General features: G+C 52.4%; 1 protein-coding gene across 1 annotated transcript in view; it reads left to right on the forward strand.

Moving 5' to 3' along the window:
* Window positions 1-19,415, forward strand: part of XKR7 (XK related 7) — a 29,684-nt gene extending 10,269 nt beyond the window's left edge. The window contains 2 exon segments of the mRNA NM_001033034.1: window positions 16,032-16,234; window positions 17,468-19,415. Of these exon segments, the coding sequence (NP_001028206.1) occupies window positions 16,032-16,234; window positions 17,468-18,420 (1,156 nt within the window). The 3' untranslated portion in view covers window positions 18,421-19,415.
* Window positions 19,416-27,455: the final 8,040 nt, after the last annotated feature.

The following is a 27,455-nucleotide window of genomic DNA, read 5'->3' on the forward strand; positions in this document are numbered from 1 at the left end:
CAGCTAATTTTAAGACAATTTTTTTGTAGGGGCAGGGTCTCACTATATTGCCCAGGCTGGTCTTGAACTCCTGGGCTCAAGTGTTCCTCCTGCCTTGGCCTCCCAAAGTGCTGGGATTGCAGGCGTGAGCCACTGTGCTGGTTCTTCTCCTACTTTTTATTAAAACCTTTTATTGCAGAAAAATTTAAACACTTGAAAAAGTTGAGGAAATGGGATAATGATCCCCTACCACCTCTCTTCAACAATTATTGATTCCTGGCCAACCTTGTTTTATCTAGGGCAGCACCATCCAGTAGAACTTTCTGCAGTCATGAAAATGTCCTATATCTGCACTATCCAATATAGTAGCCACTATAGAGGACTTGGCATGTGGCTGGTATGACTGAGGAACTAAATTTTAAACTCTTTACTTGTAATTATTTACTTGTAATTAATCAAAATCTAAATAATCATACATGGCAAGCATTGAACATGTAGGTGTTGGAGAGCATAGTTGCAGGCCCCACCCCATTTCCTTCCCTTCCGTGTTATTTTCAAGCAAATTTCAAACATCTCTAAAAAGATAGACTTCAAAAACATCGCTAAGTTGCTGGGCATGGTGGCTCATGCCTGTAATCCCAGCACTTTGGGAGGCCGAGGTGGGAAGATCACTTGAGGTCAGGAGTTCAAGACCAGCCTGGCCAACATGGTGAAACCCTGTCTCTACTAAAAATACAAAAATTAGCTGGGCATGGTGGAACACGCCTGTAGTCCCAGCTACTCAGGAGGCTGAGGCAGGAGAATTGCTTGAACCTGGGAGGCGGAGGTTGCAGTGAGCTGAGATCACACCACTGTACTCCAGCCTGGGCGACAGAGTGAGACTCTGTCTCAAAAAAAAAAAAAAAAATTGTTAAAATATGTAATACTGCTATCACACCTACAAAATGGAATTATGATTTCTTTTTTTCTTTTCTTTTTCTTTTTTTTTTAAAGAGAAGGTTTCACTCTGCCACCCAGGCAAGAATGCAGTGCCACAATCATGGCTTACTGAAGCCTGGAACTCTTGGGCTCAAGAGATCCTCCCACCTTGGCCTCCCAAAGTGCTGGGATCACAGGCATAAGCCACTACACCAGCCTAATTTCTTAAAAATTCATATGGTATTTCTTTAATTTATTGTGAACATTTCCAAATTGAGATTTCCCCCTTGTTTTTCTTTTTGCATAAATATCCTAATATCCACCTATTCTTGAAAAATTGAAACTCCAGCCATGTTGGGCTCATATTCTCCCAGGGCATCAGTTGGCTGGAACTGACAGGTGGCTGCCTCTGTAGACAGGCCACATAGTTCCCCAGTCCCTCATAATGACAGCAGCTGAGCCCCTTTAAGCATTGGCATTTGAGACCCTGGCTACCATGTAGAATCTCACACCCAGACTAGGGGCAGATACAAGTGATGTTTTCTCCCTGCCTTGGTCCCGTGATACCTTCAGATGCCATCAGGAGGATGGAATCTAACCCCCTCTCCCACTGGCTTATGACATACCAAATCCACATGAGGATATCAAGCAAAGAGAGAAAGGGGGAACAAAAGGCCTTGGGCTAGAGTATGGGGTCCTGGGTTTTAGTCTCTGCTCTGCACCCATTTCACAGATGGGGAAACTGAGGTCCAGAGAGGAGAGGAGAGCTGGCTGCACTCATACAGTGAGGGATGTGGGAGGCCAGAACCTAGTCCCCAAATGCTTTGCTGAAGAGGGGCTGCCCATTCCTCTGCTGTGCAAAAGAGGGACGCTGGCTGGGAGCTGATGAGGGTGAGTGGGATGGGAGAGGGTCTCAGCTTCTCAGTTAGGGCCTAAAATTAGTGGCTGGGAAATGTTTGGCTTTAGCCCAGAAAAAAAAAAAAAAAAAAAAAAAGAGGTGCTGTGACTCTGTAGGGGGCTGCTAAGGAGGAGGGAGACAGCCCAGCTCCAGCTCCCAGCACCACATGAAATGGGAGCCAAACGTGTAAAATCACATTCTTTACTGACATTTATGACTCATTTGGCTGACAACCCCAGGAAGGTCCTATTTTGTATTCTTGCAGGAGCACTCAACATTAAGGGGTAGGCAGATGGGGAGGGGGCCTCAGGGCCATCCCCCCAACCCCCCGCAAAAGCTTCTGGGCTTCATTGTAGGTGAGGAGGCTATATAGCTGGGAACCCAATGTTTCCTAGAGAACCCATAGACCAGATTTGGGTTCCCGTGCCCCACGGTGAAATGGGGGAGTTGGCCAGCCCTGATTTGGGATGCAACTCTGATGCTTTCTGGCCATGTGACCTCGGGCAAGTCATTTCTCTAATGGCTCTAGACTCTATTCCCCTGTGTCTGGGCCATCCTTACCTCTCACCTGGTAACTGGTCTCCTGTCTTTCACTCTTGTCCTCCTGCAATCTGTTCCCCACAGCCAGGATGCTTCCTCTGACATGCAGAAGTGGTATCTAATCTTGTCACTTTCCTGTTTAAAACCTTCCTGTGGCTCTCCATCACTCTTAAGATAAAGACCAGGCCGGGCATGGTGGTTCACACCTGTAATCCCAGCACTTTGGGAGGCCAAGGCAGGAGAATTGCCTGAGCTCAGGAGTTCGAGACCAGCCTGGGCAACGTAGAGAGACCTTATCTCTACTAAAAATTTTAAAAAATATATCCTGGCATGGTGGCATATGCCTATGTTCCCAGCTACTCAGGGGGCTGAGGTGGGAGGATTGCTTGAGCCCAGGAGGTCGAGGCCGCAATGAGCTGTGCTCTCATCACTGCACTCCAGCCTGGGTAACAGAGTGAGACCCTGTCTCAAAAAAAAAAAAAAAAAAAAAAAAAAAAGGCCAGGTGCTGTGGCTCATGCCTGTAATCCTAGCACTTTGGGAGGCACAGGGAGGTGATCACTTGAAGTCAGGAGTTTGAGAACAGCCCCATCAACATGGTGAAACCCTGTCTCTACAAAAAAAAAAAAAAAAAAAAAAAAAAAAATCAGCTGGGTGCAGTTGCCCACGCCTGAAGTCCCAGCTACTTGGGATGCCCCTGAGGCAGAAGAATCACTTGAACCCGGAGGGCAGGGGTTGCGGTGAGCTGAGGTGGCGCCACTGCACTCCAGCTTGGGCAACAGAGCAAGACCCTGTCTCAACAACAACAACAACAACAACAAAAAAGATAAAGACCAGCCAGGCACGGTGGCTCACGCCTGTAATCCCAGCCCTTTGGGAGGCTGAGATGGGTGGATCACCTGAGGTCAGGATTTTGAGATCAGCCTGGCCAACATGGCAAAACCCCATCTCTACTAAAAATACAAAAATTAGCCAGGTGTGGTGGCATGTATCTGTAATCCCAGCTACTTGGGAGGCTGAGGCAGGAGAATCGCCTGAACCTGGGAGGTAGAGGTTGCAGTGAGCCGAAATCGTGCCACTGCACTGCAGCCTGGGCAACAGAGTGAGACTCTGTCTAAAAACAAACAAACCAACAAACAAACAAAGAAAAAACAAAAGATAAAGACCAAATACCATGGTTCACGTCTCCACTTCATGTCGTGCTTTCTTCCCTTCCTTCTCCCTCCTTCTCTGACAGCAGCCATTCTGACCACTTACTGCTCCCTCCCACTTCAGGACTTTTGCCTATGTTGTTTCCTCAGCCAGAGGCTCCCTTCCCTGCCTCCTTTACCTGGTTAACTCCTATGTCTGCTTCAGATCATGGCTCAGTAGTCACCTCCTCTAGAAAGCCTTCCCTGACTGCCACACCCTTCCCAAGCTGGGCCTGGCTGTCCTCCAATAGCACTGCCATCCACAGTGCTGAAGCAGGGACCTCTGTTTGGAGCATTTCTGGAGCCCATGGAACATGCTTGTTGTTACATGTTTACTTGATGATTTAGTTAATCTTCAGGTCCCCATTAAACTGAGTTCCACCGGTGGGTTGGGTCTGTCTTGCACACCATTGTGTCCACGAGCCATTTTAGCACAGTTTGGGGTACATAGAAGGTACTCAAAAGTGCTTGGTGGACTGGGCATGGTGGCTCATGCATGTAATCCCAGTAGTTTGGGAGGCTGAGGTGGGCGGATCACCTGAGGTCAGGAGTTCGAGACCAGCCTGGCTGACATGGCGAAACCCTGTCTCTACTAAAAATACACAAATCAGCTGGGGTGTGGTGGCGCATGCCTGTAATCCCAGCTACTCGGGAGGCTGAGGCAAGAGAATCACTTGAATCCAGGAGGTGGAGGTTGCAGTGAGCTGAGATCGAGCCACTACACTCCAGCCCAGGCGACAGAGAGACTCTGTCTCAAAAAAAAAAAAAAAAAAGGGCTTGGTGAATAAATGTCAAGTGAACCTTCCCTTTTCTGACACTAAGTTTCCTCATCTGGAAAATGGAGATTATGTCCATGAACATCACAGGACCACAGTGAAGATTTTAGCGAAGTACATATAAAAGGTATTTGATGAGTGGTAGTTATTTTCTGGGGGGCAGGCAGAGACCCCAAAGAATACTTGCCCTGTGAACCTGTCCCAAAGGTGCTTTCTGACCCAGTGTCCCTCGGGGACAGGTTCAACAAGCACCAGGGGAAAGCCAGCCTAGGAGTGGGTCTCAGCTGTGCCAGAAACCAAACTTCCTTCTTACTGATGGGGCCTCTGATTCAAAAAGCTCCTTGAAACCTTCCATTGATCAAGTGCCCAACACTGAGCTGGGCGTTTTACACACATTACTACTTTCTGATTTCACAGCCACCCTGTAAATGGGTATTGGGCTGATGCGTCCAGAGAGGGGAGGCAACTTGTCTGGGGCTACATAGTCAGTAAGAGATAGGGCTAGGATCTGAGCCCAGGCCTGACTCTCTCACCTGGGTTCTTTCCCTCTGTTCTCGGCCACTTTTACTTAAGAAGTTTACAAAGCAGAGTTTATAAAGTATAATCACTCTCTTCATTCATTCACTCACTCAACAAATGACTGTACATTAACGATGTGCCAGGCACTGGGCATGTAGCAGAGGACACCATAAACATGGTCCCCACTCTCATGGAGCCTGCAGTGCTAGGGGAAAGACAGGCAATAAATATGTAAACAAGTAAATGAGATGGTTTCAGGTTGTGATATGTGTTACTTAAAAAAACAGGGTAACATGACAGAAAGTGACCAGAGGGGCTGCAGAAGTGCTTTGCGGGGTTACAGGCAGTGGTGAGGGGGATGGCTGGGAAAGCTCTCTGAAGAGGTGACATTGAGCTGAGATGGGAGAATGAGAGTTTGACAGGCGTTAGTGAGGACCTTTCTAGGCAGAGGCCCTGGGGTTGGAGTGAGCTTGGTGTGTTTAGGAAGCAGGAGCTGGAGCATGGGAGAGAGGGAGGGTGGTGGGAGAGGGTCCCCGGGAGGGACAAAGGTTGTGTCCTCCTGGGCCTCAAGGGTCATGGTGAAGAGTTAATTTTAAAAGTAGTGGGGGCCGGGCACGGTGGCTTATGCCTGTAATCCTAGCAGTTTGAGAGGCCGAGGCAGGCGGATCACCTGAGGTCAGGAGTTCGAGACCATCCTGGCCAATAGGGCAAAACCCTGTCTCTACTAAAAATACAAAAATTAGCCAGGCATGGTGGCAGGCGCTTGTAATCCCAGTTACTTGGAAGGCTGAGGCAGGGAGAATTGCTTGAACCCAGGAGGCAGAGGTTGCAGTGAGCCAAGATCGTGCTATTGCACTCCAGCCTGGGTGACAGAGCAAGACTCTGTCTCAATAAATAAATAAATAAATAAATAAATAGCGGGGAGTGGACAGGCACAGTGGTTCACTCCCAGCACTTGGGAGGCCGAGGCAAGTGGATCCCTTGAGGTCAAGAGTTTGAGACCAGCCTGACCAACATGGTGAAACCCTGTCTCTACTAAAAAACAAAAATTAGCCAGGCGTGGTGGCACACACCCGTAATCCCATCTACTTGGGAGGCTGAGGCACGAAAATCACCTGAACCCAGGACGTGGAGGTTGCAGTGAGCCAAGATCATGCCACTGCATTCCAGCCTGGGTGACAAGAGCGAGACTCCATTTCAAAAAAAAAAAACAAGTAGTGGGGAGTGGCCTGCCCTTACCTAGGAGTTTACAAGATCCCCCTGCTGTTGTGTGAAGACGAGGCTTGAAGAGGGCAAGGATGGAAGCAAGCACCCCAGGGAAGCTGCCGGAATGAGGTGGCTTGGACCAGGGTGTTGACACCAGGGTAGAGAGAAGGACTTGGTTTCAGGACATAGCTGTGGAACATTAATGTTATCAGAGTTGGATGGGTGGGGAGGGGCTTGATGAACATCCCTTGGTGTAGACAAGAATCAGTTACTTGGGCCCATTTTATAGAAGAAGATTGAGGCCCATCGAGGAGCTGGGCTTTCCTGGAATCACCTTGGTCTCCTGACTCTTCACTTACTATTGTTGCCTGTCTCCCAGTTTTCTCTAAACCCATATAATCCCAAGTGAAACCTGAGGTCCATTGTGTCTTACCGGGGTCCTATCAGGATCCTGCTGGGCAGCCGTACTGCACACCTTCCAGGCGAGGGAAGCTGCCACGTAGGCAGCCGAGGCAACAGGGGAATCCCGTGGGATGAGACTTGTCCTTCCTCATCCCTGCTCTGGCTCAGGTGGCCATGAAGAGCCAGGGCTGAGTCCTAGATCTGGCACTAACTTGCTGTGTGACTTGGGACAAGTCCTGGTCTCTTTCTAGGTCTGTTTCTCATCTGTGAAATAAGGATAATGGTAGTCCCCACTTCAAAGATTTGTTAAGAGGGATGGATACGTTCATATGTATAAAAAGTCTCAGCACAGCCTGTCATCCAGTTGGGACTCAGTAAGTGTGAGCTGTTATCCTCATTAGTAACCACTGCACACTGTCCCCCTGCAGACCTACAGACTAACTATGGGCTCAGCTGGGGGGATGTCCTACCCCTGCCCATCAGTCCTGGCTCTCCCATCTGCCTCCCAGCCCCACCCTGTTCACTCTGTAGGGATCTGCAGACCCTGGCCCGCATTGAGACTAGGGAGCTAGCCAGCATGAGGGTGGTTCCTGGATGGAGAGGCAGCGGGGGAGCCGCTGGAAGCTGCTGTGTGTTTGGCCCAGAACTGTGAGGGGGAGTGGGGAGGGGCGAGAACACACACTCGGAAATGCTGAGACCGACAGATGGAGGAGCTGAGGATGTGAGAGACACAGACAGACAGAGAGAGACCCAGAGTCAGGGAGAGGAGGAGCAGGCAGGGGAGGATGGCCAGAAAACTGGCAGTCACACCAAGCCACGAGCTGAGCAACAAATCAGCAGATGGACCAAGCAGTCGAGGGACTAAAAGACACAGACAGACAGACCACCAAGTGGACCTAGCATCCAAGACACAGACAGACCACCGAACAGATCCAGTATCCAAAGCACAGACAGACAGACCACCAAGCAGACCCAGCATCCAAGACACAGACAGACCACCAAGTGGACCCAGCATCCAAGACACAGACAGACAGACTACCAAGCAGACCCAGCATCCAAGACACAGACAGACAGGCAGACTACCAAGCAGACCCAGCATCCAAGACACAGACAGACAGACAGACAGACAGACTACCAAGCAGACCCAGCATCCAAAACACAGACAGACCACCAAGCGGACCCAGCATCCAGACACAGACAGACAGACAGACTACCAAGCAGACCCAGCATCCAAGACACAGACAGACAGACAGACAGACTACCAAGCAGACCCAGCATCCAAGACACAGACAGACAGACCACCAAGCAGACCAAGCATCCAAGACACAGACAGACCACCAAACAGATCCAGCATCCAAGGCACAGACAGACAGACAGACCACCAAGCACACCCAGCATCCAAGACACAGACAGACAGACAGACCACTAAACAGATCCAGTATCCAAGGCACAGACAGACAGACCACCAAGCAGACCCAGCATCCAAGACACAGACAGAAAGATCACCAAGCAGACCCAGCATCTGAGACACAGACAGACAGACCACCAAACAGATCCAACATCCAAGACACAGACAGACAGACCACCAAGCAGACCCAGCATCCAAGACACAGACAGACAGACCACCAAACGGATCCAGTATCCAAGGCACAGACAGACCACCAAGTAGACCCAGCATCCAAGATACAGACAGACCACCAAGTAGACCCAGCATCCAAGACACAGACAGACAGACAGACAGAGAGACAACCAAGCAGACCCAGCATCCGAGACACAGACAGACAGACCACCAAACAGATCCAGTATCCAAGACACAGACAGACAGACAGACAGACCACCAAGCCAACCCAGCATCCAAGACACAGACAAACAGACGACCAAGCAGACCCAGCATCCAAGGCACAGCAGACAGACAGACCGCTAAACAGATCCAGTATCCAAGGCACAGACAGACAGACCACCAAACAGATCCAGTATCCAAGGCACAGACAGACCACCAAGTAGACCCAGCATCCAAGACACAGACAGACAGACCACCAAACAGACCCAGCATCCAAGACACAGACAACAGACCTCAAAGCGGGCCCAGTATCAAGACACAGACACACAGACCTCCAAGAGGACCCAGTATTAAGACACAGACAGACAAACAGACCACCAAGCAGACCCAGCATCCAAGACACAGACAGACAGACCACCAAGTAGACCCAGCATCCAAGACACAGACAGACAGACCACCAAGTGGACCCAGTATCAAGACAGACAGAAAAGCAGACCTCGTATTCACAGGATAGACAGGCTGTCTGGCATCCAGGGGACAGAGACTGAAGCTCCTGGCCTCTAAGGGCAGGCAGACAGGCTGACCCAGGATCACAGGGTCAGACCAATAGGACATAGTATCTGAGAGACTATGTGACCCACAGTCCAAGGGACAGGATTCCAGGATTTTGGAACTGAGCCAGGGACTGAGCCAGGATTCCAGGGCGAGACTGACTGACTAACAGACTCCTGACAGAAATGCAGGAATGATAAATAGGCTGGCCCTGCATTCAAGGGACAGACACAATAGACAGGCTGATCTGAGCCACAGACAGAGACAATGACTCAGGATCTGAGGTCAAAGGGATGGGTCCAGGCTTGGGCCCAGGTTTGACTGTCTGAATGGACTGAGGTGCAGGCCAGAAACTCTGACCTAGAACCAGAGACTTGGGGTGACTCAGGAACGAAGAACAGGAGAGAGATGGGGTGATGCAGACGTTGCCAGAAGCTTCCTGGCTTCTCAAGAACATGGGATCCCCTCGTCCTTTTCCCCTCCTGCCCATTAGAGAGCAGCCCCCAAACTCTGGGGGACTGGGGGACACTGGAAATTTCCTGTGAGGAGGGTAGGATGGGCCTGGGGAGAAGGGAATGAGCTCCTATTCATTTCTCGATCCTGCCACCTGTTCACGGAGGCAGTGGGGTTCAGAAGAGACAGGTTTTTGGGTCCCTGACAGGAGGGATTTCATACTCTAGCTTCTACTCTTCTCTCTAGGTGTGGCTTTTTTGCTCCCACTTGTACACTTTTGAGATGTACACTCATCTGCTCTTCCAGTTTCTTCCCGGACAAGCTTCTTCTCTGAGCACAAGACTAGGGGTCAGTAAGTTTGATTCCAAATAGACTGAGGGCCTCTGTTTCCTCATCTATAAAATGGGGACAGCAGAAGTTGCCTGTTAGGTTAACAGCATGGACTACAGTGTCTGGCTCACTTCAGGCTTCACGCAGTTCAAGCCTGAGAGCTGTTAGAGAAAGTGAGGCCTAACTGGGCTAGAGGGGCATCAGAGAGGGCTTCCTGTAGGAAGAAGGTCAAGAATGAGTCAGCGAGGGCAGGAGGAGCCTGTGAGGTGTCCTGGCTCTTTGCAACTTCAAGCAGAGAAACCCCAGAGCCCTGTAAGGTCAGGAGGGAGATGCACACAGATACTCACATGTATTCATTCAGCAAATAGTCAGTGCCTACTCAATAATGCATCAGTGCCTATTCTACAGGCACTGATGCTGGGGACACAGGGGTGACCAAGACAGACGAGATCCCTGCCCTCATGGATTCACAGTGGGAGAATGGAAAATAAATAAATAAACGGTGATTTCATAGTGTAGGTTAAGATGAAAATAAGACGGGGGGGTGTGGTAGACTAGAGTGAGTTGGCAAGGGTGGCCTGGGAGGCCTCTCTGAGAAGGTGTGAGCTGATGAGGAGCCAGCCATGGGAGGATCTGGGAAAGGGGTATTCCAGGCAGAGCAAGTGCAGACGTCCTGAGCCAGGGACAAGTCTGGCTGAGTTTTAGGACACCCCCCCGCCCCCAGCGCATCTGGAGTGTCAGGAACAAGTGGGACAGTGGTTTGAGATGAGGTGAGAGAAACAGGCAGGGCCAGATGGTTTAGGGCCTGCACGCCGAGGGGAGAAGCGTGGGTTTTATTCCAAGTGTGATGGGAGGCCCTTGGAAGGCTTTGAGAAGGGGAATGACATGATCTGACAGGTTTTAAAAATATCCCGCTGGTTGCCATGTGGAGAATGGACTGTAGGGAGGCAGGAGTGGATGCGGGCAGCCCACACAGAAGGCTGACGTGGTCACCCAGGCAAGATGACTGTGGCCTGCACAGGTGGTAGCAGAGGAGACATGGACAGACTGGGGATTTTGTTGTTTTTTAGTGATGGACTCTCACTCTGTCACCCAGGCTGGAGTGCAGTGGTGCAGTCATGGCTGACTGCAGCCTCGAACTCCTGGACTCAAGCGATCTTCTCACCTCAGCCTCCTGAGTAGCTGGGACTACAGGCACACGCCACCACATCGGCCAATTTTTAAATGTTTTGTAGAGATGGGGTTTCTCTGTGATGCCCAGGCTGGTCTTGAACTCCTGGGCTCAAGTGATCCTCCCGCCTTGGCCTCCCAAAATGTTGGGATTCCAGGCATGAGCCGCCACACCTGGCCTGGGGATAATTTTGGAGAAGATCAGATGTACACCACCCCCAATCTGGATTCCCTTCCCTGAGGTGTGGTGTTCTTCCCTTGGGTGAAGATCAGCTTCTTTCAACTTCATTTCAAATAGAGTGGGATGTGGGATAGGGTGGACTTCCTAGAGGAGGTTTCAAGAGAGGTTGCCTGGTGGCGAGGAGGAGCCAGCGGCCCCTGCCCAGTGTATGCTACTCCCTCTATGGACACCCTTTATAGTTTATAAACTATTTTTAAATTCATTGCGTGTGTGTGTGTGTGTGTGTGTGTGTGTGTGTGTGTGTGTGTGTGTGTGGAAACAGGGACTCACTGTGTTGCCCAGACTGGTCTCAAACTCCCCGGTTCAAGAGATCCACCCACCTCGGCCTCCCAAAGTGTTGGGATTACAGGTGTGAGCCACTGCACCCTGCCCATCACACTCATTTAATGCTCACAACAAGGAGGAAAATAAAGCTCAGAGAAGTGGAGAGACTACCCAAGGTCACACAGCAGGTCTGGGACAGGGCTGGGAATCAAACCCACATGCCAGCCATTGCTACCTTTCCTCCCTCATCCTTACCCCAGTGGCTATGTGTAAGCAGAATGGCAAGTGCCATTCCCATTTTAGAGAAGGGAAACTGAGGGCCAGGGAAATTAGGTTGCATGTCCTGGGCAGGACTGTTTTAAGACCTTTGTGGGCACCACATCTATCAAGCATATTAAAATGCAGCTACATCAAACATCCCATGTAAATTATATATGACCAGATAAAAGCCAAATTGTAGTTGACTGGCTGACATCATGTTCTGTTTTGCACACATTTAATTAAACATTTATTAATTTTGATTCTGTAGTTTTTCCCTGTGTTTTGGAGCCAATTTTTTTTTTCAGGCTTCAAACATTTTCCTAGGCCCATGAAAATCTCACAGGCCCTTGGCAGAGAGCTTTTCGTGCTGGCTGGAAGGAACAGCCACAGTTTTGGTCCTGTTGCCAAAAGGGGCAGAGCGAGGCAGAACCCAGGCCTTTTATCCCCAGACCACAGTGTGGTCTTTCCACACTCCCCACTGACCCCACATTCCTGGTACTCTGAGCCCTCCTCTCTTCTCTTCCTCCATCCCTGCTCCTGCCCACGGTGGCCCTGGGCTGTGTGAGCCCTTTGTCTGTGGTTAGCTAGGAGCTGGCAGAGGAGGGGGCAGGAGTGGGCAGGGAGGTGGGCAGGTGGCCCGTCAGGTAGTGATGGATGCTGGCCGGGGGCCAGGGCCTCTCTCATGCTGACCCGGGCCCGGAAACAGATGGTCTTCCAGCCTGAGATAAACTTCCAGGGTGTCACCTTCCCCCAACTCCCCAGGCCCCTTCACATTGGACCAGCTGGTCTCTCCTTCCTAGTCAAAGCCAGAGCCATGGGAAGGGGAAGGGAATGTGGCGGCAGTGGGGATGGAGGCTAGGAAAGACGGCCTGTGTTCTAAGGGCCATCTTGGTTTCTCCCCCAGCCCCCACCTCTGGCCATCTCCAGATCTCTCTCTGCCCTTCCTGTATCCCATGCCTTAGCTCAGCCCTGTAATTTCAGACCTGGACCAAACCCCATCCTCTCCTGGCTTTCCTCCAAGCCAGCCTCCACAGCAAGCTTTCTAAGCCACTGAGCCAAGCTCATCACCCCTGATTCTGGGATGGCATTCAGATAGAGAATAAAATCTGAACTCTTCAGTCCAGAATTTCATGCCCTTCACAATTCTAGTCTCCTTATGTCCCTGCCCATTAAAACCCCTTGTCCAGGCCCAGCAAACCTCTGGCCATTCCCCTAAAATGCCAAATTCTTTCAGGCCTCTGAGCCTTTGCTTCAGCTGATTCTCCCACCTGGAATGACCTTCCATCTCTTGTGTGCCTTCAAATGCCAACCCATGCTTTAAAACTGAGATCAGGCCAGGCGTGGTGGCCCACACCTGTTATCCCAGCACTTTGGGAGGCTGAGGCGGGTGGATCACCTAAGGTCGGGAGTTTGAGACAAGCCTGACCAACATGGAGAAACCCCATCTCTATTAAAAATACAAAATTAGCCAGGCATGGTGGCGTATGCCTGTAATCCCAGCTACTCGGGAGGCTGAGGCAGGAGAATCGCTTGAACTCTGGAAGCGGAGGTTGTGGTGAGCCGAGATCACGCCACTGCACTCCAGCCTGGGCAACAAGAGCGAAACTCTGTCTCAAAACAAAACAAAACAAAACAAAAACAAAAACAAACAAAAAACTGAGATCAAATGTTTCTTCCTTCCAAGGCATCTTATAGCATTATTTCACTTCCTATCTTGTCTCTCTTCCATGGGACTGGGAGATACATACGGGCACACAGCCTGGCACAGAGCAGGTGGTCAGAATCCACCTGCTACATGAATGAATCATTCTGGCTGCAGGGATCCTTATGTGTGGGGTAAGCAGGAGTCCAGAAAATGGAAGATACAGGGAGACAAATTTCTGCTTATCAGAAGAAATACAATCCAGACCTGGAGCTGCTCAGAAGCTGAGGTCCCTGTCCTGGGGAGCGTGTGAGCAGTGAGTGTAGATGCAGCAGGCTGAGGTCCCTGTCCTGGGCAGCATGTGAGCAGTGGGTATAGATGCACCAGGCTGGAAATGACTGAAGGAATTCCAGCGTGGCACAGGAGAGTTGGACAGAGGGGGCTTTGCATTTCCAGAGTCAGCTTCTGAGGGAACAGCCCCCTTCCCCATCCTGGCTGCCAATCCTGTCATGTGTTATGTTGATGGTGTGTTTATGCCATAGACTGATGCCAGGATGACCCAGGGATGGGGAGGAGGGTCCTAAATGGGATGTTCCTGGCCTCATTTTGCAGAGAGAGTCCCAGAATATTCACTCTGAAAGGATCTCCAGAGTCATCAAACTCATCCCTTTCATTGGCAGATGGAGAAACTGAGGCTTTGAGAGGGCCACACAGCTGGTAAGACCAGTATACTCATTTGAGGAAACTTGGTATCAGCTGGCCCCACATCCAGGGAGAACTGTGACTTCCTCCCTTGGGCTGTGAATAGAGTGAGTCCCCTGGTTCCCAAACAACATCCTGGAAGTGCCAGCACTTCACCCTGGGAATAGACCCCAAATCTCTGGCTCCCCAGTTTCAGATCCAGGCAGCGGGGTCAGAGAATCTGTGTAAGAGTTCCCCCTCCACACACACACACACACATACACATACACACACACACCACCCCCAGTTTCCTGGGAAAGCCACTTTTGGAAGAGTCCTCTGGTTTGCAGCAAAGAGTGTGCCTGCCCCGTGAATCAGAGAGTTTGGGGAGCCGGCGGGAGTGGGGGGTGCTGGGAAGGTGGCAGGGTCTGTAGCTGCAGGAGTAGAGCTTCTGGGCAAGGAACCAGGGCAGAAGGGAAATCAGACCCAGAGATCTGTGTGGAGAGGTCCCCTCTCACCCTACATGGGCACTGTACTTCATAGTGTGCAAAGTTTCTTTTCATTCATTTAATCCTCACTGCCACTTTGGGAGGGATTAACTAGGGCTCAGAGAGGGTCTTGCTCAAGATCACACAGTAAATTAGAAGCAAAGTGGGATTGATCTCAGGACTTCAGAGTCCCTTCTATACCCCCTATAGGGTTACTAGAGTTCCTTTCAGTTCAACAAGCCTGCAGTCGTGTTTCATTCATTCAGCCCATATAGATTAAGCACACTTTCATTCATTCAGCCCATATAGATTAAGCACCTACTGTGTGCTAAGAACTGAGGATGCAGCAGTTAGCAAGCCAGCCTAGTCATTCTCCAGGTACTCACAGCATGGGGGAGATGTGCACATAACCAGGCAGTTACAACCCACTGTGACAAGTGCTAGCTAGATTAGACGGAAGCCTGGGAGAGGCCCTTACCCTAGGTGGAAGGTGGTCAGCGGAAGCTTTATGGACAAAATTGTGTTCAAAAGCTGAGCCTTGGAAGAAAAGCAAGAGTCATCCCAGGTTGGGGCCGGGATGGGGTTAGGGGATAGGGCAGGGTGTTTTAGGGAGAGGAAACAATAGGTACAATTCCTCAGCAAGGAGGGAGAACATTGTGAGCTCTGGCTCTGTGACCTGTGCAGAGTGGCCATGAAGAGCCAGAGTTTGTTGGGAGAAGTGGCATGAGAGGAAGCAGCAGTTTCAGATGCCAAGGAAAAGTGTCTGTGAGCACCTTCCTTGCACCCTGGGGTGACAGCTGGGCACTGAGCTGTGAGGATCTCACCTCATCTGGGCACTGAGAAGGGAACAGGCCAGGGAGCTGCTGGTGGCAACAGAACCGGGGCTGGCACCAGGCAGTAGGGACTGTTCCTGGAAGGAACCTATGTGACGCAAAACTTTTTATGGTTTACAGTCAGAGGCAGTGTTGTCTAATGGTTAGAGTGCCGGCCCTGAGGCCAGAATGGCTGGGTTTGGGTCCTGGTTCTACTGCTTCCTAGCTGTGTGACCTTGGATAAATGACATACCTCTCTGGGTCTCAGTTTGCTCACCTACAAAATGGGAATTGGGCCGTGTGCGGTGGCTCATGCTTGTAATCCTAGCACCCTGGGAGGCCAAAGCAGGATGATCGCTTGAGATGAGGCCAGGAGTTCAAGACCAGCCTGGGCAACATAGCCAGAAAAAAATTTAAAAATTAGCCTGGTGTAGTGGTACATGCCTGCAGTCCCAGCTACTTAGGAGGCTGAGTCGGGAAGATTCCTTGAGCCCAGGAGTTTGAAGTTGCTGTGAGCTAAGATCGCACCACTGCACTCCAGCCTGGGTGACAGAATGAGACCCCATCTCTAAAATAAAACAAAGTAAGGGTCGGGTAACAGGGCTATTGTAAGCTCAACGCACTCCAAGGTGTCAGTAACCCTCCAAAGAAAGCACGCCCCAACCGTTATAGGAATAATGGCGATGCCGCTGTTGTATTAAAGGCTTTATTTACTTAGTGCCAGTCCTCTCTCTAAGCTAATGAGTCCATTCAGTGCTCCTCAACAGCAGCCTCATAAGGTGATCCTTTCGAAATGCCCATTTCACAGCTGAGGAAACAGGCTCAGCGTAGGGAGTGACTTGCCCCCTGCGCCTGTGGGCGGCTCGGGGCGGGTGCGACAGAGCGAGAGGAACCAGCGCGCGGGAGCCTGAGCACCGCGTCCTTCCCGCAGGTACCTGCGCGCCCTGTACCTGGGGCTGCAGAGCCGCTGGCGCGGGGAGCGGCTGCGGCGCCACTTCTACTGGCAGATGCTGTTCGAGAGCGCCGACGTGAGCATGCTGCGCTTGCTGGAGACCTTCCTGCGCAGCGCGCCGCAGCTAGTGCTGCAGCTCAGCCTGCTGGTGCACCGCGGTGGCGCGCCCGACCTGCTGCCGGGTGAGCCCGCCCCTTCACCCTCTGCGCCTGGGACCACCCCACCGGGCCTTTCTCCCTGCTTCAGGCTCCCTGGGGATGCCCTGTGCGCTTCCCCACCCCAGCTCAGGGCTCACTCAGTCAGGGTTTAGGGAGGCCTGCCCCTTCTACCCTCACCACCCTCCAGGCCTCTCGAGACCCCCGCGTCCCCTTCGATGGCCCACTTACACTCAGAGTGAGGAGGGACCTGGCCCCTCCACTCCCTCGACACCCATCAGCCCCGCTGGGCGCTCCTGCCCTCCTCCCTTCCCCGTTGCCAGAGCCAACCAAACCCCATCTCCCACCCAAACACCTTAGACCCTCTGGGGAATCCCCTGCCCACTTCCTTCCCCAACCTGATCCCAGCCTGCATCTCCTGGGGACCCCCTGCCTCATAGACCTGGCCAATCACATCAGTTTCCAGAGAGCCTACCCCTTCACTGGGGGGCCCCGGGGGGCCCTCCCAGGCCTAGTCCTGGCACCCATCCCCTCCTCCTCCCTACAGGCCCTGTTAATTTCCCACCTTGCCCCTTCCATAATGACAGAGCCCCTCAATATCAGAGAAAAATCGCATCCCCCTGTCTCCCTGAAGCACTCCATGCTCTCCCAACCTAGTCCTTGCCCAACCCATCCTCAGTGTCCCAAAAGACTATCACCACCCCTCACGGCCCTGGGGACCCCTTGCCCAGTTACGGGGTCCCAGTCACAACGCTTCCCACCTTGGGTCTCCCCATCCCTGCCCCTCAGCTCTGCTCAGCTCAGCTCTAGATATTCCTCTCCATGCCCGGCCTCCTCCTGGTGGCCCACGACTTCTAATGGCCCCCTCCTGGCTGCTCCACACCCTAATCATGACCTCCTCTTCACCTCCTCTTCCACTCCCAGAGTCCCGGACCCTCATTTCCCACCCTCCCACCAAGACCCCTGAACCCTAACAGCCCCACACCAGAGTCCTAGATGGAGGCCAAACCCCCATCTTCGTCTCCCTTTATGCTCCCACCCTACAGAAGTACCCAGTCCCGTGCACCCTCACCACACCTCTTCATGGCTCTTGAAGCTCCCCACCTCCCAGACCTTCCCCACACCCCTGCTGATCCACAGCTCCTTTCCTCACGCCTCTTCAAAACCCAGCTCCTGACCCAGAACCCTCCGCCTCTCCCCAGACCCCAACCCGAGCCCGCCCCTAACCCAGCCCACCCCGCCCCTACCCTGTCTCCACAGCCCTCTCCACCTCCGCCTCCCTCGTGTCTCTGGCCTGGACGCTGGCCTCCTACCAGAAGGTGCTGCGGGACTCGCGGGACGACAAGCGGCCGCTGTCCTACAAGGGCGCCGTGGCACAGGTGCTGTGGCACCTGTTCAGCATTGCCGCCCGCGGCCTGGCCTTCGCGCTCTTCGCCAGTGTCTACAAGCTCTATTTTGGCATCTTCATCGTGGCCCACTGGTGCGTCATGACCTTCTGGGTCATCCAAGGGGAGACGGACTTCTGCATGTCCAAGTGGGAGGAGATCATCTACAACATGGTCGTGGGCATCATCTACATCTTCTGCTGGTTCAACGTCAAGGAGGGCCGCAGCCGCCGCCGCATGACCCTCTACCACTGCATCGTCCTGCTGGAGAACGCCGCGCTCACCGGCTTCTGGTACTCCAGCCGCAACTTCTCAACCGACTTCTACTCGCTCATCATGGTCTGCGTAGTGGCCTCCAGCTTTGCCCTGGGCATATTCTTCATGTGTGTCTACTACTGTCTCCTGCACCCCAACGGGCCCATGCTGGGTCCCCAGGCACCTGGTTGCATCTTCCGTAAGGCCTCAGAGCCCTGTGGCCCACCCGCTGACGCCATCACGAGTCCCCCCAGGTCCCTGCCAAGGACTACAGGTGCTGAGCGGGATGGGGCCTCGGCGGGAGAGCGTGCAGGGACCCCCACCCCACCTGTCTTCCAGGTGCGGCCTGGCTTGCCTCCCACACCAGTGGCCCGCACCTTGCGGACAGAGGGGCCTGTCATCCGGATTGACTTGCCTCGCAAGAAGTACCCGGCCTGGGATGCTCATTTTATTGACCGCCGGCTCCGGAAGACCATCCTGGCACTGGAGTACTCCTCACCTGCCACGCCCCGGTTGCAGTACCGGAGTGTGGGGACTTCCCAGGAGCTGCTGGAGTATGAGACCACAGTGTAGGCTACAGTGTCCCAGCACAAAAGGGACAGGCTTGGCTGATCCCACATCCGCTGCAGTGTTGAGCCCCGAATTTCAGGGCCACCAGGCTAAGGGGGAGTGGATCTGTTGGTCCAAGGGTAGAGCGGCCCCACTCTTGGGTTCTTTCAGGGGAGGGGGCAGCCTTGCGGAGGCCCCAGCCCTGGGCCCTGTTTTCAGCCTTGTGGCCCATTCCCTAAATTCCCCTGACCCAGGGCCTGGGGAATCATCTGGTGCTACACTTTTCGAGCTGCCCTGCTTTCATGGGGCCTCCACACCTCTCCCCTGCCTGGCGTTGCCCATGTGTTGCCCCTGCTGGACTTGCCAGAGAAAGGGCACTGTCTGGGGTCCATGACCTAGACCCTGTGCTCCTCAGGGGTTGTGGAGAGTGGGCTGCCTCTATGGTGGGAAAAGATCTCTGAGAAGGATGGAGGAGGCCGTGGAAGGGATGGGGTGAGGTTGGAGCATTGTGTGGGCAGGGATGGCATGGCTCCTGTAGCATCTGAGGCCTGGAGCCAGGGCAAGAGGGAGCTGAAGAAGGGAGTTGGGGTGGGGCAGAGTGTTGGGGTGGGGGGCTGGCAGTGCTGGAGATGGATAGGAGAAAGAACTGGGGGGGGGTCTAGGCTGGCAGAAGCATGGAGGGGTGGAAGACTTGGGGGAGGGGAACCTGCAATCCAGAGCATAGCGAACAAGAATGAACTCCTTAGGTGACGTCTCTTGTTGTGTTGTTGGCTCTGTGAAGGATGAGGTTCCACACACCTCAGGTGAAATGTTTGAAGGAGCCATTTTTTGTTCAAGATGAGCACCTGGAACGTGGCTTCTAGATACAGGTCTTCAACACAGCAGATAAGATGTCTGGAAAGATCTCTGGGCTCAAGTGCAGGTGAGATTTTAGCACAGTTATCAGAGGACCTGATCCAGAAGCAGGCTTAGTTCTAGATTGAGTTCTAGAGTGCTAGGCTGATAAAATGTCCCAGGGAGCCACTCTGATCTGTGTATTCTGTTGTGAGGAGGAGGACACTGGAGGCCTGCTGTTCTGCTGTGGGGGATTCTAGCACCTGTCACAGTGGTGGGGGAGAAGAGGTTCTAGAGCCCAGTGTGAATGGAATTTTCTAGGAATGGGTGCTCTCATTCTAGAATTCTGGGGCTCATGGGAGCTCTAGGCCCCTGTTACCTTGGTCCATAGCCATCTTTCTAAAAGGAAATTGTCCTCAGAACCCCTGAGACATTTCAGCTGCCAACTGGTTCCCAGCTGGAAAAAAAATAGCTCTGGAGATGTGACATGAATCCTGGCTCTCAGCCACCCTGGAAATGGGGCTCCCTGGAGCGGCATCTGGGAAACTGACTTGTTTTGCCTTAGATCTGATGACTCCCCAGGACCTGTGGTCTATTCCCATGGCCTGAACATCCTGGAGTGCCCAGGGGACTCATCCAGGGCCCCTCCTCCCACCTAGGACAGCCAGTGCTGGATTGAGGGGGCGTATGGGAGAGGGGAAGCAGGCAGTTCCATGGGGTGAGGAGACAGAGCCTCTAGCAGAGCTGGGAACCCTATCCCCCCCACCCCCCCACCCCCCCCCCACACTCCCACAGCAACTTAGGTGTGATTGGTGGGAGAGGACAGCAGCGGATGTTAAGGACAGATGCCAACCTGATCCTGGAGTGAGGTGGGCCATGAGAATCCTAGACTATGCAAATTAGAGGGATGCTTAGCCCTCCCTGGTTCAGCCTCTCTTGGGTTACAGATGGGAAACTGAGGCCCAGAGTGGCAGCCACTCTCTCAAGGTCCCAGACTCTGGGCTGCCCATCAAAAGGTGATGGGTAATGATGAATTGCTGGGGATGCAGGGTAACCCCAAAGGCAGAGAGGGCCAGACTGCCCACATACACACAAGCACAAGCACAACCATGATATGAGTCACCCTCCCCACCAGCACACAGGCCGAGATGGTGTACGCATCATCCCTCCTGCCAACACAGCAAGAGTGCTTTTCCTTCTTTCTGCTGCTAAGCACCCTCAGGAACGAGGCCTCGAGGGTGACGGGAGGTGGGAGAATCCCAAGGCTGACCCAGGCCCACTCTGTTGGGTTCATCCATCCTCCAAATCCATCTTTGGAGGCTGAATTCACACACAAAGCCTTTGTGAGATGGGAGCTCTGAAGATGCGGACCCAGACCCAGAAACAGACTGTTTCTCCAGGGCCAACTTTGTGCCAGGAATTTTCACCCCATGTCGTTTCACTTACACTCTCCTCTGGTCACGACGTCCCTGCAAGAGAGGTATTATCAACCCATCTTACAGATGAGGAAACTGAGGCCCAGAGATGTAGCATGAGGGTCACCCTTGGCAAGTTATTCTCCTCCCCAGTATCCCAGAATGGCCCATCTGGCTGCTGCCTTCTAGAGGAAAAGTCCTAGCTGGGGTCCTTTACACTCCAGGAGACTCCCAAGGGGCAGGGACGTGCTGGCAGGGCTTGGCATGGTCTGAGGCTCGCAGGGAAGCCATGGCTACATTTTTGGATTTTACTCCACCCCCGCTCCCCACCTCTTCTCAACCCCACACACCCTTCCCTCAGGGCCTCTGCCTGCAGGGACATCTGGGCACAGAAATGGCCACAGTCAAAGGGCCCAGGGAGAGGGTTGCAGGCACCTTCTCCTGCTTCTCACCCTCAGAAGAGAGTCTCAGCCCTTAAAGGACTCTCCACCCAGGAGCTCGGGACCAGGCCTGAGGCCCCCTGCTCCACTGGCTTGTCCCTTCATTTCACTGGGATAGAGGAGTCAGATGAGGGAGGGGTCCATCCCCTTGGAGCTGTTTTGTTTTTCTTTCTGTGACACAATCTACCTCAGCCAGTCTCTCCCCTAGCAGAACTGACCCCCCGGTCCTCTGCCTCCTGTCCCCTGACCCCCACCCCAGTCTGGATGTTCAGTCCTTCCCTGTCCTTCCCACCCTCCCAGGGTCCTTGCAGCCCAGAGGGTCCCTGAGGGTTCCTTAAGCCACCTGCCCTCCACATCCATTAGACAGGAGAAAGTGAGACCCAGAGAGGACCAAGGACTCACCAAAGGCCACACAGGAAGTCAGTGGCAGTTAGGATTTCCCTGGGGATGAGAGGTAGTTGGGTGTGTCTTAATTTTGCCAGGAACAGAAGAGAACAGGATGCTTTGGGTACCAAATATGGCAGGCCCTGCCCTCAGTTACCTCTAACCCCAGGAGACCAGTGTCCCCATCTCCAGGGCAGACTTCTGTCTACCTGTTTTCTTAGAACTGACCCCCACGCTGTTGACTGTGTTCCCCAAACCTCTGCAGGCACCACACACACCCACATCACGGCGCCTCCTGGCACTGATGTGCCATGTGCCTTGTAACTGTCACCCCAGCTGAACAGCACAGACCTCCCCACTCCCCCACAGAGGGCTCCCCAATGAGGGAGCCTTGCTTGATCCCCTCCTGTCATCTGCCTCATTCTTGTGTCTCCCCAAAATCTGCCTTACCCCCAGCCAGCTCCCTGCTACACCTGTGTCCCACAGAGGCATGTCACCCATGAGAGTCGGGAAAGACAGAGGGCAGGGAAGGTGAGGCCTGGGGAAAGTCCAGGCCTCTGGATAAGGGCTGAGGGAGCTGGGAATATCCAGGGAAGGTCTCGCTTGCAGTCAACACCCTCCTAAGTACTCGAGTTCTGCAGGTTCTTCCCTTGGAATTCATCTGGACCTGGAGTCCACAGAAGCCTCAGACAATAGGGAGAAGGTTTTCCGGGACAAAGGCTGCATGGGATGCAAACTCAAATGCCTCGAGATAATGAAACTAAGAGTAATGGAGACAATAGGGAGTGTTGGGGACTCCGGCAGACAGGAGAGTGAGTGTGTGCCCTGCCTGTAGGTACTAAAATTCAAATGTTTGGGAAACTGCTGGCCACTCATATTTGGCCCACGTGCCACCAGTTTGAGACTTACGGTTCAAAATGTTGAGAAGGTTCTGGAGTGTCCTGCAGAGTCTGGAAACCCCTCAGCGGAAGTCAGGGACAGAGGCTGTGGCTCCCTCTGAGACTTTGCTAGTCCAACCCTAAATCCCCATCACCTGGCTATCTGAGAACTGAGCCCACTGCCCTCTCGGCTGAAAAGGGAAATCTGGGGGTCCACAGGGTCCCTGGTTTGGGAATCATCTGATAAGGGCTACAGGCCCCTCCACTGCCTCATGGGGTTAGAGGCTGCTGGAGTCTTCTCCAGCTTGGGGGCCCCTGGTTAGGAGGAATCTACATTGGGTTGCAGGGGAGTCCAGGTGCAGGATGTGGACTGAAAGCCAGGACCCAAGAGTCCCATTCTGTGCTGGCCCCTGCCACCTTTGGCACCTGTCTCCCTCCCAGTTCAAGCTGTGGTGGGGCCTGCAGTAGAGGTTGGTAGGGGGAGCTGTAGTTTCTATATTAAAGTGCTTTGCAGTGTCTCAATGGAAGGGAACAAGTGGGTGTCAAGCCGCATGGGCAGTAGTAGGGTTGGGGTCTGAGTCCCCCTTCCCAACCATAGAGGCTTCTGAGACCTGGGGCTGGGGAGGAAAGGAGCTTCAATGTGCCATTCTGGTTGGGGAGAGCATAGGACATTTCTGGGTCCTTGGCTGCTGCCCCGGTAGAGGTATGGGGAGGAAAAACTCTGGAGTGGGAGATGTGGGAGTGGAAAAGGAAGGCCCTGTCCAGGCCTGGCCTGGTTTCTGGAGACAGAAAACTCCCCAGGGGACAGAAAGGTTCCCCCCTTGTGCTTAGCTTCTGCCACCCTTCCCTTCTCTGGAGGAGAAGGCTGCCCTCTCCTCAGCAACCCTGGCCTTTATTCTATGCATAACCACTGCAAGGGCACCCCTGGCCAGGCTGAATGGGTGGGGGTCCCAGGGCACCTGCAGTAATCTCAGAATGGAGGGTATCCTGGGACAAAGAGGGGGTACAGAAGGTGCCAGGGGGGAAAAGGTGATTCCTCCATCTCTCTCTCACCCAAATCCCCCCAGATCGAATCTGACCCTTTTCTGCCTGGTCTCCATTGTGCTAAACCACCGAACTTGGAGGAGCCTCATATAAACATAGCCCCCAGCCCCACTGGCTTTCCGAACCCATCATGAAATAGCTGGAAGGTATCTGAACCGTTCCCATAGCTCCCTCATTATTTTCTTCCCTGAGGATCCTGTGGTTTAGGAGATTTTTCTCCCAAACCAGCCTCATTTCTTGAAGAAGAATTCATTTTCCCATATTAAATTAACTCAAGCTGAGCTTCTGATTGCAGATAAATGTTTCCAAGGCCTCAAGTCAACTTCTAGGGCTTGAAGGTGGGGGAATATATGTATTTTATTGAGTTGCTTAATACAAAATTCTCAAAAGCACTCGTGGGCACTCATTCCTGCCTTCACAGGCCCTCAGGGTCTGGGACCCCACGTTGGGAATCAATGGTTTAGACATCCAGCATCCTATTTTACTGAAGGGGCAAGCCCAGAGATGGGAGATGGTCAGCCCAAGGTCACACAGCAAGTTGGTGGCAGGGTGAGACCAGAACCCGGTTCTTTTGAGGGTCCCACCAGAATATCCCCAGCCCTGATCCTCCCCTCCATGCCCCTGGAACTCTAGGAATCACTAGCCATGCCTGAGGGGCTAATCTCCCTCTGTCAGCACAATTCCGAGTGATTCTTCCCCTCCCTGTCGTCTCTTCCTCCCTAACGGGCCCTCACCCCTGTCCTCTTCTGTTTCCTTTTCCTGGTCCCACCTCCTGGTATTTACTACATCTGTGCCATCCCTCATCCCCCCGACCCCCATTCACCCTCCGAGCTTCCCCCAGGAGGGGGAGGGGGAGGGGGCCCCGAGCTGGGGCCTCTTTACTGAGACTCTTTTGTACACCACAAACTTTTTGTATATTTTTAATTTTGCTGCGACATGAGATATTAAAAGTCATTTCAGTACGTGCTGCTTGTGTCCTATTGTTTTGGCTGTTCTGGGCCAGGGGAAGGAGATGAGGAAGGAGGGATAGGTAGGGTACCACTTGCCACAATCTCTGTGGCTCAAGAGAGAAAGGCCTTTGGCTGGGAGAGGCTGGGACATTACACAACATCTCCTGTTTATTGGGCAGCGTTTCAATCAATCAACCAGAATCCTCAGGCCAAAAGTTCTACAGATTATCTCCAAACTCATTTTACAGATAAAGTGGGTGGGGGGAGATAAAGGGTGGGGATACTTGTCAGAGATCACAGAATGAGTCTATGACAAAATCAGGGCCCAGACTGAAGTTCCTAACTCCACTACAGCCAATACTTATTGAGAACCTACTGGGTGCCAGGCAGTTCTTGGCATAGTGAACAAGAAAGATATAAAACAGGCAAGGTCCCTGCCCTCAAGGAGCTTACATCCTATCCTAGGGGGTATTGCCTCTAAGAGGGCCTCTGTCTCCAGGGCTTCCATCCTAATCCAGTGGTTCTCAAACTTCAAAGTGCATGAGAATCACTTGGAGAAGAGGGGATATGTTTTAAATGCATATTTCTGCCTCCATAATCAGGGAATAGGTAGAACATGCCTGGAAATCTGCATTTTTAAAGTTCTTCAGGTGTGTTTAAAGAACATGCCTGGGAATCCTGCATTCTGGTGCAAGCGGATCTGAGGACCTGGACCTTGCAGTTCTTTTTTTTTTTTTTTCCAGAGACAGAGTCTCACTCTGTCACCTAGGCTAGATTGCAGTGATGCAATCATAGCTCACTGCAGCCTTGTACTCCTGGACTCAAGCAATCCTTTCGCCTAAGCCTCCAGAGTAGCTGGGACTGCAGGCACATGCCACCATGCCCAGCTAATTTTTAAAACATTGTTATAGAAATGAGGGTCTCCCTGTGTTGCCCAGGCTGGTCTCGAACTCGTAGTCTCAAGCAATCCTCCAGCCTTGGCCTCCCAAAGTGGTGGGATTACAGATGTGAGCCACCGCACCCAGCCAAGGACCACTACTTTAATGTACCCTCCATAAATCTGATCATGGCATTTCCTTGCTTTAGAACCTCCCATGGTTCCCCAGTGCCTTCAGGATAAAGGTCAAACTCTTCTGCCAAACTCTGACTTTTAGAAACTGGGCCTAAAACCATCTTGAGTCTCATCTCTGACATACCCCACCTGGCCCCCATAGCCTCTCCATACCACCCATCTTCCTGTTTCCATAAGACTCTCCTGATTGCCATCCAACAGGCTTTCTCAGCCATGCTTTCATGCAGGTGGAGCCCCGGTTTTTCAAGGGTCCCCCTCCAAAGTGCCCAAGGAATGTAACCCTGACCTGGCCCCAGGAGACAAATCATGATTGACCAAAGACAGTGGTTTCCAAACTGTGGTCTCCAGAATAGTAGCACCAGGGAACTTGTTATAAATGCAGATTCTCAGGCCTCAGACCTATTAAATCAGCCACCATGTGAATGGGGCACAGCAATCTGTTTGACAGGCCTTCTGGGTGATTCTGATGCATGCCTACATTTGAGGACAATTGGTCTAAGATAATTCCCCTGACCAGGGATTGATGGGGGCAGGGGCATGTGACCCAATTCTGGTGAGGTAGGGACTGCTAAGTGTCCCCCAGTATCCATGTTCCTCCTTTTCTATAAAGAGTTTTTAGCTAGGCACATAGCCACTCAGAATAAAAGACTACATTTCCCAGCCTCCTTTGCAGCTAGGCTCAGCTATGAACCAAGTTCTGGCCAAGAAGAAATTTGTGCTACTTACATCACTTTAAAGAGACAGATCATGTTCTCTGCTTTGTTAACCCTACTGGCTGGACTGCAGCTGGGTGGAGAGAGCCATCTTGCAGTTGATAGCAGAACCACTGCTTGGTGGGACAAAATAGGAGACTTCAAGGTCCAGGACCCAGGGAGCTACCACACCCACCCTTGACTGTTACCTGAAGAAGAGAGAAACTCTCCTGTTTAGGTCCGTTATTCGGTCTTTGACGCAGCCAAATATGTCCTGGCGAATGCATCTGGCCCCTGGCTTCTTAAGGGAAATCTTTTGAAGATTCCCGGGAAAGGTTTTTCTCCATGAAAGAAAGACACACAAGAAGGGGAAACCCTTGGCCTTATCTCGGGATGGTATCATGTGCCGCTCCCAAGGCCACTGCAGCCATCTTGCCAGGTTCGTGAGTCTGCTCAGGCTGCCATAACAAAATACCACAGTCCGGGCAGCTTAAACAACAGAAATTTATTTCCTGACAGTTCTGGAGGCTGGAAGTCCAAGATCAAGGCATTGGCAGAGTTGGTTTTGTTACAGGAAAGGGCTCCCCATCCAGACCCCGAGAGACGGTTCTTGTATCTCACGCGAGAAGGAATTCAGGGCGGGTCCGTACAGTACAGGGAAAGCAAGTTTATTAAGAAAGTAGAGGAATAAAAGAACGGCTACTCCATATGCAGAGCAGCCCAAAGGCGGCTAGTTGCCCATTTTTATGGTTATTTCTTGATTATATGCTAAACAAGGGGTGGATTATTCATGCCTCCCCCTTTTAGACCATATAGGGTAACTTCCTGATGTTGCCATGGCATTTGTAAACTGTCATGGTGCTGGTGGGAGTGTAGCAGTGAGGATGACCAGAGGTCAGTCTCATGGCCATCTTGGTTTTGGTGGGATTTAGCCGGCTTCTTTACTGCAACTGTTTTATCAGCAAGGTCTTTATGACCTGTATCTTGTGCTGACCTCTGTCTCATCCTGCGACTTAGAATGCCTTAACTGTCTGGAAATGCAGCCCAGTAGGTCTCAGCCTCATTCTACCTAGCTTCTATTCAAGATGGAGTTGCTCTGGTTCAAACACTTCTGACAGTTTCTCCTGAGGCCTCTCTCCATGGCTTGCAGATGGCCGTCTTCCCACTGTGTTCTCACATGGCCTTTCCCCGTACACAAGTGACCCTGCTGTCTCGGTGTGTCCAAATTTCCTCTTTTCTTTCCTTTTTTTATTTTTATTGGAGTTGGAGTCTCACTCTGTCACTCAGTCTGGAGTGCAGTGGTGTGATCCCAGCTCACTGCAACCTCTGCCTCCCAGGTTCAAGTGATTC

The sequence above is a fragment of the Pan troglodytes genome, chromosome 21 (genome assembly GCF_028858775.2).
Source record: "Pan troglodytes isolate AG18354 chromosome 21, NHGRI_mPanTro3-v2.0_pri, whole genome shotgun sequence".
In the NCBI taxonomy this organism is placed as follows: domain Eukaryota; kingdom Metazoa; phylum Chordata; class Mammalia; order Primates; family Hominidae; genus Pan; species Pan troglodytes.